Here is a 16,556-nt window from a genome sequence, read left to right on the forward strand (position 1 = left end):
CATCACACAACACACACACACACACACACACACACACACACACACACACACACACAGTTTCTGCAGCATCAGCCTGGACACAAGCTGTGCACCAACCCTCACATCTCTGTCTGCAGGCAGGCTGGGGTGCCAGGTGAGCATGTGGCACCTGGCTGTGGTATCTCTGGCTTTTTGTACCCATGGCCCACTTACGCCCTCAGGCGCCTACATTCTTGCCAAGGCCTTAGATCTCAGGCTTTGATCCTCAAAAAGTTTCTTGAGTGTCAGCTCCTTAGTTCACCCACGTGACTAGACCCGGCTTTCCCCCAGCTCTGAGGAGACTGGGCCCTCAGGCCAGCTGCAGAAGATAGCTGGGGTAGGTGTTTGTACAGGTGGGCAGCATGGAGCTGCTTGCCAGAGGCGATTTCCTTTCCTAGCAGATGTGAAATGGAGGGCTTTATCAGGCTTTTAAATTTTTAAAGACCTTTGTTGGTAATGTTTTTGTCTTGCTGTCACCCTTTTATCAAGGGAATGGCTTTGGTGTCCTTACTATTGAGGATGAGGGTGTGAAAGCCAGCCTCCTATAAACCCTACAAAATGCAGATTAGTGGGGCTCAGGGGCACAATGGGAGTCCAGAGACTGTGAGCACTTCTGTAAAGTCGGTCTAAAGCTTTGCGGTTGTCCTTTCTGGCTTTGACCAATAGATTCTTTACTGGCAAATCTTAAAAACCTGATCTCTGATAAAACCTGTTTTTTAAAACTCACAAATGACAAAATTTTAAAAATTTATTTGTTTGTTTGTTTGTTTATTTATTTATTTTACGTTGATTGATTGTGCTCGAGTTTGGGTGCACCGGGTCAGAGAACAACTTGAGGAAGCTGATTCTCTCCCTCTATTGTGTGGGTCTTGGGGATCAAATTTGGATCATCGGGCTCAGAGGTGAGTGCCACACACCTTGTCATTTGCCAGCGTCCACTCAGTGACTATGGTGTGCCGATCCTCTGCCTGGACTCACAGTGAATGCAGAGCCATGAGCTAATAAAATAAGCACACAGAGAAACGCCAGTGTAAACTGTGAGGAAGGCAGCAGGCTCGGTCCTGCGGATTGTTTGTTTGTTTTGTTTTGTTTTTGCAGACAGGGTTTCTTGTGTGGCCCAGAAATCTACCTGCCTCTCTGTACCTCCCAAGTGCTGGGATAAAGGAGTGTGTCCCACCAAGCCTGTCAGCTATTATTTCTCCTCCTCCTTCGGTTTCATTTGTTAAAAGTTATTTTGTTGTTGTTGCTGTTTTGTTTTTGTTTTTCAAGACAGGGTTTCACTGTGTAACCCTGCCTGTCCTAAAGCTCACTCTGTGGACCAGGCTGGCCTTGAACTCAGGATTGGCCTGCCTCTGTCTGGGATTAATGGCATAAAACACCACCACCTGGCTCTTTTTTGTTTGTTTATTTTATGTGGGGGCTGGAGAGATGGCTCAGCAATTAAGAACACTGTCTGATCTTCTAGATGGTCCTCAGTTCAATTCCCAGCAACCATGAGGTGGCTCACAACCATCTACACTGGGATCTGATGTGTCTTCTGGCACATAGGTGTCCATGCAGTTAGAGCATTCATACATAGGTACATACATACATACATAGTACATACATACATAAAATCTCTTTTTAAAATGTATTTTAGGGCTGGAGAGATGGCTCAGCAGTTAAGAGCATTGTCTGCTCTTACTAGAGGTCCTGAGTTCAATTCCCAGCCACCACATGGTGGCTCACAACCATCTATAATGAGATCTGGTGCCCTCTTCTGGTATATATGTAATAAATAAATAAATATTAAAAAAAATAAAAATGTATTTTATGTGTAAGAATACACATATATTGTATCTTTGTGTATACATAATAGATTTCTATGTATATGTGCACATATTTGTGCAGATTTGTTTCCTTTTTTTCCTGTGTATAAGTTCTTTGCCTACACATATGTACATGTACCAAGTACATGCTTGGTGTCTTTGGAAGCCAGAAGAGACCATCAAATCTCCTGGAACTAAAGTTGCAGAAAGTTGCGAGTTGCCATGTGGGTGCTGGGAACTGAACCCAGATTACAGGCATTGTGAGAGCTAACGTCATGCTTTAAGTTTAAATGACTGTGCTTAGAGAGTTATAAAACAAAAATGCCTCGAACCTGTAATGTTTCACCTGCCCAAGGACAGGCAACTTCCTGGAACGCTGGGGGCTGCTGTTCGTCTAAGAGAACAAGCTGTGTGTTTTTGCTTCTGTAAACAAGGTCGGCTGCCCCAACTGCACAGGATGTGCTTGGTCACAGGTAGGCAGGAGGGTCATAGGCAGGAAATACATCAGGGCACATGCTTGTCCCTGATTAGAGGAAGCTGGGAAGTACACAGCCTTGTGAATTTTGCCTTTATAAGCATAATTCTCTGTAAATCCCATGTATGGACCTGGCCAGTGTCCATTATCCTGGCTAATATTAAATAAAGCTTGCTGTAATTAGACTGTCTCAGTTTTGGGCTTTCTCCATACAGTTTTCAGATTTAACAGCATGTGACTCCATCCTGCCCTGAATGTTTAGAGTTTTTGAGACAGGGTCTCATATATCCCAGGATGGCTGAAAACCAGCTATGTAGCTGAGGCTGGCCTTGAACTCCTGATCTTCCTGCGTAGCCTCTAGAGTTTTGCCTCGTTATTGTTGCTGTTGTAACACTAGATTTCTCACCACGTTGCACAGGCTGGACTCACAGCTTTGGCGGGCCTCAGACTTTCAGCCCTCCTGTTCCAGCCTCCCAAGGAACTAACTTTACAGGACCCTGCTTGCCAGGTTTTAAGACTTGTCTTCTTTTTATTATATGTGTATGAGTGTTTTACCTGGATTGCTTGTCTCTGTCCCACACATGTGCCTGCGGAGGCCAGAAGGAGTCAGATCCCCTGGAACTGGAGCTACAGCTGGGAACCTCCATGTGGGTGCCAAGAACGGAATCTCCTCAAAATGGGTGATATTAGCTGCTAAGTCAGCTCTCCAGCCCTGAAGCCCAGCTAGATTATCACTAGGGGTTTTTTGTTTGTCTCGTTTTGCTTGGTTGGCCTGGAAGGCGCATACCCTACCACCTGGTCTTAGATGTTATTTTTAATTAACCTATTGGTTTATTTATTTACTTACATGTTTGAGACAGAGCCTACCTGTGTGGCCCAAGGTGGCCTCAAACCCACAGTCCTCTTGCTTCTGCTTCCCAAGTGCTAACAGTACAAAGCAACACATCCAACAAAACACGCCAAAATAGTTTATTACAATTTAAAAAAGCTGAGGAGATCGCCCTGTGGATAAGAGCAGTGTTCACCCAAGAACTCGAACCTGAGTTCTGGATCCCAGCACATACATTAGAAGCGGGGTGCGGCTGTGCACACGCCTGTAACCCCAGCACTGTTGGGAATCACTGGGGCTTGCTGGTCGCCAGCAGCCAGCCTAGCTCCAGGTTCAGTGGGAAACCATGTGAACAGAGCAAAGAGCAACAGAGCAGAACAGCTGCCATCCTGCTCTGACCTCGTACCTGCCTACGTGCACACACCATACGCACATACACCACCCAAGAGCCTATGTCAGTAAAGCGCAAGCCTTACACGTGTGAGGACATAAGCGTGATCCTTAGAATCCATGTTTAAAAAAAATATAGGTGTGAAGGTGCATCCCTGAAATCCTTAGCACTAGGCATGAACATGTGTATGTGCGCACACACACACACGAGAAATTAAAATGCACAAAAGAATGAAAGAGTTGTGCAAAGAGCAACCATACTACCTCCTGGTTCCCCGAGTGACATTTCCGTGTATCTGCTTTATCACATATCTGTGTAGCACTCATGCCTCCGGCCAGCTGCCGGCACATCTCTCTCTGAGTTCAACGGCATGCTTCGTACATCTTTCCTCAAAGCAAACACTCTCCCACAGTGATGGTGTCTTAGGCCGCCTCTTCCAATGCTCTGACTGAACGTGGCGTCTCTGGAACACCTGCAAGGAGAGCCTGCCTCACTGTAAGTCTCTAAGGAGAATATTCCAGTCGGGGTGTGCGATGGAGGCAGCGAGCGCTCAACACCATTACTGGAAAGCTGAGTTCTAAACCAACAAGAAGACAAGACATCGGTAGGTGGGGACCAAATTGCGCCTGCATGGCTGAAAAAGCTGCCAGTGCAGAACGGAGGTTCTGCCTGCAGGCAAATGGGCTTGTTAATTTCCCAGCGTGAGAAAGACGAGGCCAGTAAGCTGTTCCCTCATCAAGGGCATGGTTTGCACCTGAAGGAGCAGAACAGAATCTGTCCTTTCATTCTTTTGTGTGTTTGAAGTTTTTCATAAAGTTTGGACTTTGTTGTGGTTTGAATACAACTCCTAAATTCATGTGTTAAAACCTTGTTTCCCACTGGGCACCAGCCTGTAATTTCAGCCTTCAGGGAGGCAGAGGCAGGTGGAGCTCTGTGAGTTCGAGGCCAGCATGGTCTACAGCCAGGACAGCCAAGGCTACATGGAGAAACCCTGTCTTGAAAAACCAACCAGCCACACAAACCAAAACCTTCATTCCCACTGTAGTCTTGTTACAGCTAATGAAAAATGGTTGGGTCATGAGGGAGGAGCCTTTCAGGAATTATCCTCCTTATGTCGGGAATGAGTTAGTTATGGGAGAGTGGGCTGCTTGTAAGAGCAATATACAGCTCAGTAGTTAAGAGCTTGGACTGTTCTTGAAGAGGATCGGAAGCTGCTTTCTAGCAGTCCAGTCCAGTGGCTCACAGACACTGGTAATTCCAGCTCCAAAGTAGTCAATGTTGTCTTCAGTTTCCAAGAACACTGCATTCATGTTCATGTGGGAGAGCCTCCCATGCACACATTAAAAAATTGAATAAAATGAACAAGATCAAATCCAAGCCAAGTGTGGTGGTATATACCTGTAATCCCTCCACAGTCAGTCTGTGGCAAGGAGACTCGGAGTCCCAGCACTCAGGAGACAAAGGCGGGCAGATCTCTGTGAGTTTGAGACCAGTCTAGTCTACATGAGCAAGTTCCAGGACAATTGGGGCTACATAGAGAAAACCTGTCTTGAAAAAAACAAAACAAGGGCTGGAGAGATGGCTCAACAGTTAAGAGCACTGGCTGCTCTTCCAGAGTTCCTGAGTTCAATTCCCAGCAACCACATGGTGGCTCACAACCATCTACAATGTGATATGATGCCTTCTTCTGACATGCAGGTGTACATGAAGATAGAGTCCCCTTATACATAAAATCAATCAATAAATCACTCAATCTTAAAAGAGAGAGAGAGAGAGAAAGCAGGGCATGGTGGCACACGCCTATAATCCCAGCACTTTGGGAGGCAGAGGCAGACAGATCTCTGTGAATTCAAGGCCAGCCTGGTCTATAGAGCGAATCCAAGACAGCCAAGGCTACACAGAGAAACCCTGTCTTGAAAAACCAAAAAAAGAAAGAAAGAAAAGAAAGAAAGATAGAAAGAAAGAAAACAAGTCAAATACACTCCCTGTATTCCCTTCTGCACGTGCGTGCCCCTTCACATTCTGGTGTGTTTTCAGGAATAATGACCTTACCAGGGGCTGACACTAACCTTTGGACTTCCCAAAACTGTGAGCTAACTAAATTTCCTTCTCCCCAAGCCCCACCCCCTTCTTGAGACGAGGTCTGATGACCTCAGGTAATGCAGGCTGGCTTCAGACTCACTGTGTTACTGAGGATGGCCCGAAGATTCCCCTGCCTCCGATTCCCAAGTGTGAGGTTACAGGATTGGGCCCCCCTGCCTGGTTTATAAGGCTAAAGATCAAACCCAGGGTTTTGTACATCCTACTCACCCTTCCAACTGAGCTTCGGAAAGTGCATGAGCTAGGGAGTCAGTTTAATGTTTCTTTATGAACTACCTCGTCTATGGGATTCTGTCTATGGGGGTGGCGCGTGCTCCTGGGTGCAGTTACACATGAAAACCAGAAGAAGGTGGTGCCAGGCTCTAGGTGGCTATAATCTGCCTAATGTCAGGCCTCTGCAAGCTCATTCCCACTCCTAATGGCTGAGCCATCTCTCCGGCCCCAGCCCTCGCCTTTCTTTCAGAGTCAATCAAGTATTTAACCAAGAGGGAATTTAAACAGAGTAATAGAGAGCCTGAGAGGCCAACCAGGAACAGAAATGAAACTCAGCAATTCGAAAGAATGAAGTCACATACTTTTCCGCCTTCCAGCCCCCAGTAGTGTCTCCGGTTGTCTGAACCCTGAAGGAAGTCATCTCTGAAGGGAACTGGGGAGACTGTCCTCAAGGGTAACCCTGCCTTTCAGAGAGAACTGAATAATGATTCTGAGAGCAGCTGTTGTTATTTTGTTGTTTATTTTCCTGAAGGTTTGGGCGGAGGGGAGAATAGGCTCTAGAATTCCAAGTTTCCAGACCTCAGCCTGCCAGCGAAACCTGAGGCCTTGTGAGTGCTTTATTGATTCTTTGCAATATTATATATACATACATCCTTGGCTTCTGGTCTCTGGAAGGTAATTGCTCAGGCCTTGGCAGGCATTCACCAAGCCCTGAAGTCAGCTGTGTCTCACCCACAATTCAGGGAAAGGGAAACAAAGCAGAAGAGATTTCTCAATGGACGAGGGTAGGTTGTCTCAGCACCTGTGAGGACTCCTCTGAGCATAAATGGGTAGTGCTGAGCAGTGATGTCATACAGCAAAAAGGAGGCTCCCAGGAAGCTCAGGAATAGACTCAGAGAAGCAAGGTTGTGAAACAGTTTGTGATAGGGTCTGGGTGGAGCATGCCCAGAAACGACTTCACCCAGTTTTAAGGCCACTTCCTGGAAGACTGGGAAACATCCTCTGGTCTTTGAGATACCCCGTAAATGGGCCCTGGGGGAGTAAAGCTCTAGGAATTTCACTACCAAAAATGGGAAGAAAGTATCTAAATATTTCTCCAAAGACCCAGAGTTTAACCTTGAACCAAGGTCAGATATGTTTATTTTCAGAGATTCTTGAGGAAAAGGATTGTGGAGGGGAATGGAGCTCATTTAGTTGTTAAAACGCTTGCTGTATACAAGGCCCTGGAAAAGCAAAACGGAAAAAGTCTTTAACATTTAGGAATTTTTTTCTCGTGTATAAAACATGTTCTCCATGTACATTCTAGAAAATGCTATTCAGTAACAGGTTGGCGACGAAGTTAGGCAATACATTTGCGAGTACGGAGCGAGGTGTACTGTGGTTTTACCTCTGTCCTTGCTGTGTGGCCTTGGACAGGAGACAGTACCTCTTACTCTTAAAAAATATAACCAGGACAGCCAGGACTATACAAAGAAACTCTGATTAAGAAAGAAACAATGAAAGAAAGAAAAGAGAAAGAAATACGAATCATATGAACCTGCCTCATAGAATTGTATGGTTTAGAATAAACCTGCACGTGAAAGTATGTGGCTGCAAATCTGGTATGCAAGTAATACGGAACTGTGGTCATTCATTTTCTTATGAGGTGCATGATTTGTGTGGCACTTTGCAAAAACACTTTCCCTCATATGAGTGCGCTGGCCCACTACTGCAGGAGGCTGGTGACGGAAACATTGATTTTGCTTCTCCTGTGCATTTAGCACCCTGCCAGATGCTAAGTTACTGTTTTGTTGGTTTCACTCATTCAATAAATATTTGAGTATTTGATGCCAGGCTTTTTATGCACTGGGGATCTAGCAGTGAATAAAGTAGATTAAAAATTCCTGCCTGGGGCTGGAGCAATGGCTCCTATAGGTAAAGTCATTGCTGCCCAAACACACGGATCTGAGATTGGATCCCTAACACCTATCTCAAAGTCAAGTGTGACAACTTGTGTCTATAACCTTAACAGATGGAAAGGCTGGCCAGTGTAGCTAAACTGGAACGCTCTGGGTTCAATGAGAAGCTCCATCTCATAAAAAAATGAAGCAGAAAGCCAAATCAGGAAGACACCTGACGTGAAACTCTGCAGTCACATGCAAAGGTGAGATCGAAGCAGGCTCCAGACTTCAACACAATTGACTCCATGATGGGAGAACCATTCAGGCCATAAAACTCAGCACATAGACAGCACCACCCGCCAAAACAAAAACAAAGATCGAATCCATCAAAGTCCACGGTTCAGGGAAAGTCTCTAGATGTACTAACTTTGCTTTTTGGCTTCTGCAGTTCTGCTTCTGGCTAACTCTTCTTGTCTTCTCAGGTGGACACCCCACAGCAAGAGCACATCTGCACAAACACATGCACATACGTGCATCCACACATACACGACATCCACACATACACTACATATATACGTTCATACATACACAAACACACACACAAATAAAAAACAATGAGCAAGATGTTCGTTAGCGGCTGGAAAGATTTGGTTACAAGCACAGGCTGTCTTCCACAGCACCCACAAGGCAGCTCACAACCATCTGTAACTCCAGTTTCAGGAATCTGAGCCTTCTCTGGCGTCCACGGCTACCAGGTGCCCATGTGCACAGACATACAGTTGGGGAAACACTAATAGCCATAACATCATTTAAACATCTTTAAAAGATGTTGACCAGCTCCTGTTCAGATTACCCAGCTGCAAGTCGATTAAATTGAGGGTTTTGTTATTTTGTTTTGTTTTGTTTTTTTAATCCCAGCACTTGAGAGGCAGAGGCAGGCAGGTCTCTATGAGTTCAGTGCCAGCCTGGTCTAAAGAGTGAGTTCCTGGACAGCCAGGGTTTCACAAAGAGAAACTCTGTATTTAACAAAATAAACAAACAAACAAACAAATAAATAAATAAAAGCATAACAAACTGGGCATGGTGGTGCATGCCTATAATCCCAGCACTCAGAGACGCAGAGGCAGATGGATCTCTGTGAGTTAGAGGCCAGCCTGGTCTACAAAGTGAGTCCAGTAAGGCTACACAGAGAAACCTGTCTCAAAAAACAAACAACAACAAAAAAGCATAGCAACAGTAAATCTCTTTCTCACAGGGAGTTCTATGTGGAGAATGACGACAAGCACAGAAAGTGTGACGTCATGCAAAGCTTTACAAACATCCTTTGTACAGATGACATTTGAGACACATAAACTAACATACTCAAGAGTCCTGTGGCTAAGTTGAGCCAAATTCAAGATTTAAAACTGGATAGCACGGTTCTGAGTTCTGGATCCCAATCATTATGGTGTGTTACCTCACCAGACAAAAAAACAAAGAAAAACAAAAATGTATTATTATTATTATATTTTTTTTTTACAGTGTCTCTCTTTATAGCTCTGGAACTCACTATATAGACCAAGTTGGCCTCAAACTCACAGACACCTGCTTGACTCTGAGTGCTGGGATTGAAGACATGTGCCACCAAACCCAGCTCAATAACAATGACAATAACATTATATAGGTAGCGATAAGTCAAGGTCCCGTAAATGCTCTGAAAAAGGCAGACCAGAGGCCAGCGGGGTGGCTCTGGGGAAAAGGCACTCGCCACCAACCCTGATGATATGTTCTCTCCTGAGACCCACACAGTGGAAGAAGAAACAATTCCTGCAGTTGGGCCTCTGATGGCCGCATCTGAGCCATAGCACAGGCCCCCACACAAGATGAGCAAATAAAAATGTAGTTTAAAAATTTGAAAAGGGAGCACTCAGGAGGCAATGCAGACGGACCTCTGGGAGTTCAAGATCAGTTTGGTCTACATAAAAAGACTACCCTTCCAGGCCGGGAAAGATTGCAAGGGCTATCTGGGAACAGCAGTCCTGGCTGAGGGGAGAGGCTGGGCAAAGGCAGGAAGAAGATCTCTCCCAGCGTTCTGGGGAACCACATGGAGGCCAGCGTGGAAGGTGCCATGAGCCAGAGGCTCAAGAATGGCTCAGCCCAAACTGCAGGCAGGATGCGGGTGTTTTTTTTGCTGAGGAAGATTGTGGGAGCAAGCTTGCATGGTACAGTGAGGAGTTGGGGTAATCTATCACCTGAGTGAGAGTTACCAGCTCCAGAGGGTTTAGAGGGGTTATCGGTCAACCCCTCTAAACCCTCTGGAGTTTATTCCAAGGCATAATTCAGCTCACATAGTTGAGCATGGTGGTACACACCTGTAATCCCAGTATTTGGGAGGCAGGGAGGGGCAGAAGGATCAGAGGTTCAGGGCCAGACAGAGTTATACAATCAATGTAGAAGTCAACCAAAGACCCTGCCTCAATAAAACCAAGACAGAGTGCTTGCCTAGCATGCAGGGGGCTCTGGGTTTGATCCTTAACGCAACATCAACTGGGAATAATGCACTCCTAGCATTTGGGAAACAGAAACAGAAGGACTAGAAGTTCTATATCATCCTCAACTATTAGTGAGTTCAAAGCCAGCCTGGGCTACATGAAACACTATAGAAAGGGGGTGGAGTTCTCGGAAGATGGGTCATTGGTAAAAGTGCTTTTCATACAAGCAAGAGAACCAGAGTTCAGCACTTGTCCACTACACACACTCTCATCTCAGACTGGGCGCGCGCGCGCGCACACACACACACACACACACACACACACACACACACAAAGGCACACAGCAATCTCCAGTCTGTGGACCTTACCTTTAATGTCACGTGCACTTTCCTGTGTGGGTGCTGTGGGGGAAGGCTGGAGTTGTTCCATTCTGGCAGGTTTAGCCTCTGTCCCTAAGGAGAGTTTAAGGTGGGAGGAAAGAGGGGGAAAGGTAGTAGAGAGTAGAACAACAGAGACACTTCTAGAAGGCAGTGACACCAAAGACTTCCACAGCACAGCAAATGGCAAAGTGTTTAAATACAAGATGCAATCAAGAAACACTGGGAATGAAAGAGTTTCAGCCCCATGTACCTGGAAGATGTCCAGCAGGCCATGCTCTGTTGGAAATAGTATTACACTCTGCAGCTTTGTCTCCCAGAAGGGGCTGGGGAAATAGCTCAGTGGTGCAGTACCTGGCACACACAATGCCCTGGGTTTTATCCCCAGAAACTGCCCCCGCCAAGGTCTCCAAGGTCCACTAATAGGAAATAATAGAGTATTTAAAAGCTGGGGCCTGGGCGCATAGGTGCAGTGGCACACTCCTTTAATCCCAACACTCAGGAGGAGGAGTCAGGCAAAGCTCTGAGTTCAAGGCTAGCCTGATGTACAAAGTGAGTTCCAGGACAACAAAAGTTATACAGTGAAATACTCTTTCAAAACACACACATACACACACACACACACACACACACACACCACACCACACCAAGGGCTTGGTGGGAAGTCTTCAGATCACTGGGAACACATTCTCTGTTGCAGGATATTTGACCCCTTTGTGAGCCCCAATATTGTGAACTGTAAAACACTGTTTCTTGTTTGGTGTGGTTGAGCCATATCACTCACCTTTAATCCAAAAATTTACTGTTTATTGTAAGCAGGTGATGGCGGCGTGCTTCACCAGCCCTAGCACACACCTTTAATCCAAGAGCTTTCTGTGAACAGGATTTCATAAAGCTAATCCTAGATCAAGAGGCGGAGCAAGAAACCCGCTGACAGGGATTAAAGAGTAGGTGAGACTGAGTTGAGGGGTATTTAAGACAGAGAGAAGAAAAAGGGCCTTTTTGAGCTTGTTTTGGGGGGCTTATTGCTCAAGTCTTCGGTTTTTTGGCTTTTTCCTTCTGGGCTGTCAGCTGGGTTGGTGAGCCTTTTGGGTTTTCTTTCCATCCAGTCCTGAGCTGAGAAGGAAGGGCCCCTGGGTACCTTCTCTGCCTCTCTGAGCTAGCAGGTTTTCACCCCAGCATCTGGCTCCTGAGTCTTTATTGGCAAAATAGGAACGGTTGGGATTTTCCTTCTTTAAAAACAACAGTTCCACATTTTGCTAGTTAATATTTGATTTGCTAATACTACAACTTTGAAAGCTGTTTAGATTCGTTTTCTGTGTAGGAGCATTTTGTCTGCATGCCCATTTCATTCATGCCTGGTTCTCGGAGAAGCCAGCGTGAGCTTCAACTTCCCTGGATCGCGAGTAAGCACTGTAAGCAGCCACGTGGGTGCTGGGAGCAAACCCAGTTAGAAATCTCTGCACAAAATCAGCGTGTGCCCCTCAACCCTGATCCATCTCTCCAGCCCCCAATGAATTCTGGTTTTTACATTTAAATTTTTATTTTAATTCGCATGTTTGTCTGCACGTGTGCATGTCCACCACTCGCGTTCCCGGTGCCTGAGGGGGCTAGAAGAGGGCACTGAATCCCCCGGAACTGGAGTTACAGGTGGTTGTGAGCCACCATGGGGGTGCTCAGAACGGAACCTGGGTCCTCTGCAAGGGCAACAGTGCCCTTAACTGCTGAGTCATCTCCCCGCCCCCTTGACCTTTGTTTCCTAATTTTTTTTTCCCTTCGGATGATCTTAGGCAACTATGCAGTGTGTTTTGATTACGTTTACCCCACCCCCACCCATTACCTTCTCTAGACTTCCGCTTCCTCCCACCCACTCCCTTCTTCCGGCCTAGTCCGCACGGTCTTCAGTGTGCCTGAGTGCAGGCGGTGGTGTTTGCACTAACTTGAGCGGCAGCTTATTTGCAGAAACCTCCCGGTGGCTACCCTACGGAAGAACAATGTCTCCCCATCCCATTAGAGACAGGTTCTGAAGCCCGAGGCCCCCTCCTCTCCCATTCTTCGTTTCCTTGCCAGGCAGGAAGCGGGGTTTGCATTACCTTTAACCCCTGCCAAGATAAGCTATGTCATGTCACAGGACCGAAACTCTGGGGTCTCTCAGCTGTGGACTGGAACCTCCCAAACTGAGAGCCTCAAACAAACCTTTCTCTAAGTCTTAGGTATTTTCTTATGGTGACAGAAAACTAACAGAGATGTGAAGGCTGCAGAGGCCCAGGGTCCGACCTCAGCAAGCCTTCCACTTGCAAGGTGCCCGGCTCCGGAGACAGAGAGCATCGCCCAACCGTTACACACTTCCTCTGAACTGGAGCGTACAACTGCAGCCTCCCCGGTCACAGCACGTCGGGCCTCTGAAACGTTCCCAAACCAAAGCTCTCTGTCTTTCTCCGGTCCAAGCTTGTTTTGCCCAAGATGGGATTCCCCCTGGTGACCAAATGGGAGAAGCAGGATGAGGAAGGGCCAGAGGGTGGTGTGAACCCAGACCCAGTCCCAGTGAGGGCAGCATCGGCCCGATCCACGCGAGAGCTCTAGGGTGCAGTTTGTCATCTGGAAGAAGGATGCTGGGCTGTCACCAGGTACTCAGTGGCTGCGGGTGGAGGAAGCAAATTCCGGGCATCCGCTTTGTTTTGCTTTTCGGGGGACCGGAGCTTGCTCGCTCTACAGCCCATGCTGACCTTGAACTCTTTGATCAGACTGTCGGGAAATGTAATCTGAAACTCAAGCCTGAGATTCCTTCAGTCAAACGAAGGAATTGATGAATGACGAGCTGCGGAGGCTGCGCAGAAAGCCGCGTCGTCGTGGTGCAGGCTCGCGGAAGAGCTGAGCACCGTTTGCTCCGCTCCGCTCCGCTCCGCTCGCGGCCCCCCGCCGGAATGCTGAGTGCCGGGGAAGGCGGCGGAAATGAGCGCGCTCCACAGCCCTCCAGCCGAGTGTTTACTTAATTAGGGCCTGTATCCCGGGGCTCGTTTGTGTTTAACTGTCCGCCTAATGGCTTCGGCTGGCTCCGGGCCGGCGATGGAGCGACTTCGGGGGGCCACCCTGTCCCCTCTGGGCCAGAGGCCTTGAGCACCTAGGACATGGCAAGCTTCCCCGGAAGGAGTGCTGGACCACTAGCTGCCTTGGGCTTTCCCTGCCACCTCCCACCACAGCTGCTGGGATCGCGCGGATCGCTGAAGACTTGAGAGACGGCAGATGCCGGCTACCCGCAGCCGTGAAATTGAAGGATTCCAACACTGCTCATTCTTTTAGTTGTGGAACCGAGAGTGCTAGCCAGTTCTCCGGTTGGCGAGGCAGAGAAAGCAAATGAGCTGCATCCAAGGGAGCCCTAATACGGACGACGCTGGGCCCCTGCTCCGTGCCAGCTCCTGAGTTCAGCGTTTTTAATACTTGATCTGTTTAATCCTCAAGTACACATATTCATTTAATTGTAACACAGCCGAGTACAGTGTGTATGTGTGTGTGTGTGTGTGTGTGAGAGAGAGAGTTGCATGTCCATGTATGAGTAAAGGCCACATGCATGGCCAGAGGACAATCTCTGAGACTGGGTCTTTGTTTTGACACTGTATAAGCTAGTTAGCCTGATAGGTTCCTTACAGTCTCCTGTCCTCCCACCTCTCCATAGGAGACCCTTTACAGATGGGCCACTGCTTTCCACATTACATGGGTCCTGAGGATTTGAACATGAGACTTTTACCAAAGCACATTAGCCACTGAGCCATTTCCTCTATTCTACCCACCTGTTTTGAAACAAAGGCTCACTATGTGGTGCAGGCTGTACCTGAACTTGCAGTAATCATCTTGCCTCTACAACCTTTGTTGGGATTAAAAGCACCCCCCCAACTCCTGGATCTAGTACAGTACCGTAGAGGGTAGGGGTCAAAATAGTGGCAGTGACAGATGGACAGGTAAGGGTTCTGTCCCAGTTAGGGTACCCAAGTCTAGGGCCCATCTAGTAGAATGAGTAGAGCCAGTGATGGCCTGATTACATCACAAGTTCCACTGCTCAGCCAGAGACGTGCTGTACAAAGGACAGGTAGGTTCAGGTTAATACTTGACGGACAACAAAACCTATAAATAAACCTTGCAAGCTGAGCTAGATGGAGGAGACAACAGGGGAAAGAAGAGGCATCATCCTGGGGTTCTCTGGGGAGCAATGGAAGATGGGGAGAGCTCAGAGAATAAGGACATCCGGGGCTGAGGCTGCAGCTCTGTGGTAGAGCCCTTGCCTGGCATGTGCAGAGAGAGGCAGGGCAGGGGTGGGGGGAGCTGCCTATATAGAGGAAAGGCAGGAAAGGCATGTGGAGTAGGGCAGTTAGAGCCTAGGCCTGCCAGGGACCTGTGTGACCCTGTGTGCCTCAGGGAGGACAGCCATCTTGTCCAATACAGTTGAAAGAGCAACACAGGGGGACAAGCACCGGTCCACCAGGAGAGCCATCTTCCGAGGGATAAGCATTACACAGCAGGTAGTTTTTAGATTATGTACAGTATCTCAGGACAATAAAATTTGGGACCGGGGCTGTAGCTCAGTTGATAGACCCGCTAGCATGCACGAAGCCAAGAGTTCAACTCCCATTAACCATCTAAAGCAGGATGGAGATACAAGCCTGTAATCTTGGTACTAGGAAAGGCTGAGGCAGGAGATTCAGAAATTCAAGGCCATCCCCAGCTGTATGTTGAGTTTAGAGCCAGCCTAAGATATACGTTAGATTTAAATAATAAAAATAAAATAAAAAAGCTAGTCATTTTGTATTAAGCTGGTCATGGTGGGTCATGCCTTTAATCCCAGCAGTTAGGAGACTGAGACAGAGGGTTTGTGATGAATTCAAGGCCAGCCTGAGACGACAGTGTGGGACCCTGCCTCAAAAAAAAAAAAAAAAAAAAAAATTGAGGAGCAAAAGTGGTGGGTTAGCAGGTTAAGCACGACCCTGACGACCCGAACTCAACCCCCAGAACGCACTTAAAATTGGAACAAGAGAAACAACCTCACAAACTTGACCTGCACACGTGTGCCATGGGCCCATACACACATACACACGTAATAAGATTAAAATCTCCTGTTGTTTACATTTAACTGATATTTGGGGGAAGAACGCATTTATATCGGGGGATTCTGGGAAATAAAGGGCCTAATAACTAATAATCAGTTCCCTACCTCAAGCTCTCTGAAGTTACTATGGCTTCCAAACTCTGGGGCTTTCTCTACAGGCTTCCTTCCATTTGTGCAGCTGCAGACGGAAGTAACTGTTCTCTCAAAGGTCTATCAGATCGTATGTGCCGCGGTCCTTTGAGACCACAATGCCAGTTTCAAAACCCCAGCTCTCCCAGCGAGCTCCCGTGGGAGGTGGAGAGAGGCGAAGAGGGCAGGCCCGGCTGTAGATGGTGTGAAGACACGCCCTGCCTCCATCACAGCTTTGAACACAGCGCCTCTGGCAGCATGAATGGGGAGCCTCTGTTTTCTGTCGGGTTTCAGATGCGTCTCCACTTTTTTTTTTCTTTCCGTTGTAGCTGCCAGCAATGGAATATTTGTCTTCCCGAGCTGCAGAGGCTGAGGTGGAGTGGATTGGCGGTTTTGTTTTGCTACATTATTTTTCCATCCAAGCCAGGACCTGCGAGGGCCACGGGGTATTATCCTTCAGGAGTAGTTCCAAAAGCGCAGAGAGGACGCGGGAGGGCACCCGGGAGGACCAGCGAGCGCCTTCCAGCGGGCTGCCCTCGGCCCCACCTGCGAGGGGGCGGGGCCTCGTGACGTCGGGCCAATCAGCAGCTACCTGAGCGCACCTGGCCTCCTCCCGCGGGCTCGGTCGAGTCGCGGTGCCCAGAGCTGCGCCGGGCGCCTCGCGGAGCGCGTGCCCACCGTCGCGGCGGCCTCTCCACCTACCTCCCTGCGGTCATGGGGCCCCTCGGCGGGCCTCTCGCCTCCGTGCTCCTCCTGCTCCAGGTACT

At 47.9% G+C, this 16,556-nt stretch overlaps 1 protein-coding gene across 1 annotated transcript in view; it reads left to right on the forward strand.

The window, feature by feature from the left end:
* Positions 1-16,457: 16,457 nt before the first annotated feature.
* Cdh3 (cadherin 3) overlaps positions 16,458-16,556 on the forward strand; it is a 42,273-nt gene continuing 42,174 nt past the window's right edge. The window contains exon 1 of the mRNA XM_055621232.1: positions 16,458-16,551. Within this exon, the coding sequence (XP_055477207.1) occupies positions 16,504-16,551 (48 nt within the window). The 5' untranslated portion in view covers positions 16,458-16,503. The remainder of the gene's footprint in view (positions 16,552-16,556) is intronic.

The sequence above is a fragment of the Psammomys obesus genome, unplaced genomic scaffold, assembly GCF_907164565.1.
Source record: "Psammomys obesus unplaced genomic scaffold, mPsaObe1.curated_primary_1811, whole genome shotgun sequence".
NCBI classification, from domain to species: Eukaryota; Metazoa; Chordata; class Mammalia; order Rodentia; family Muridae; genus Psammomys; species Psammomys obesus.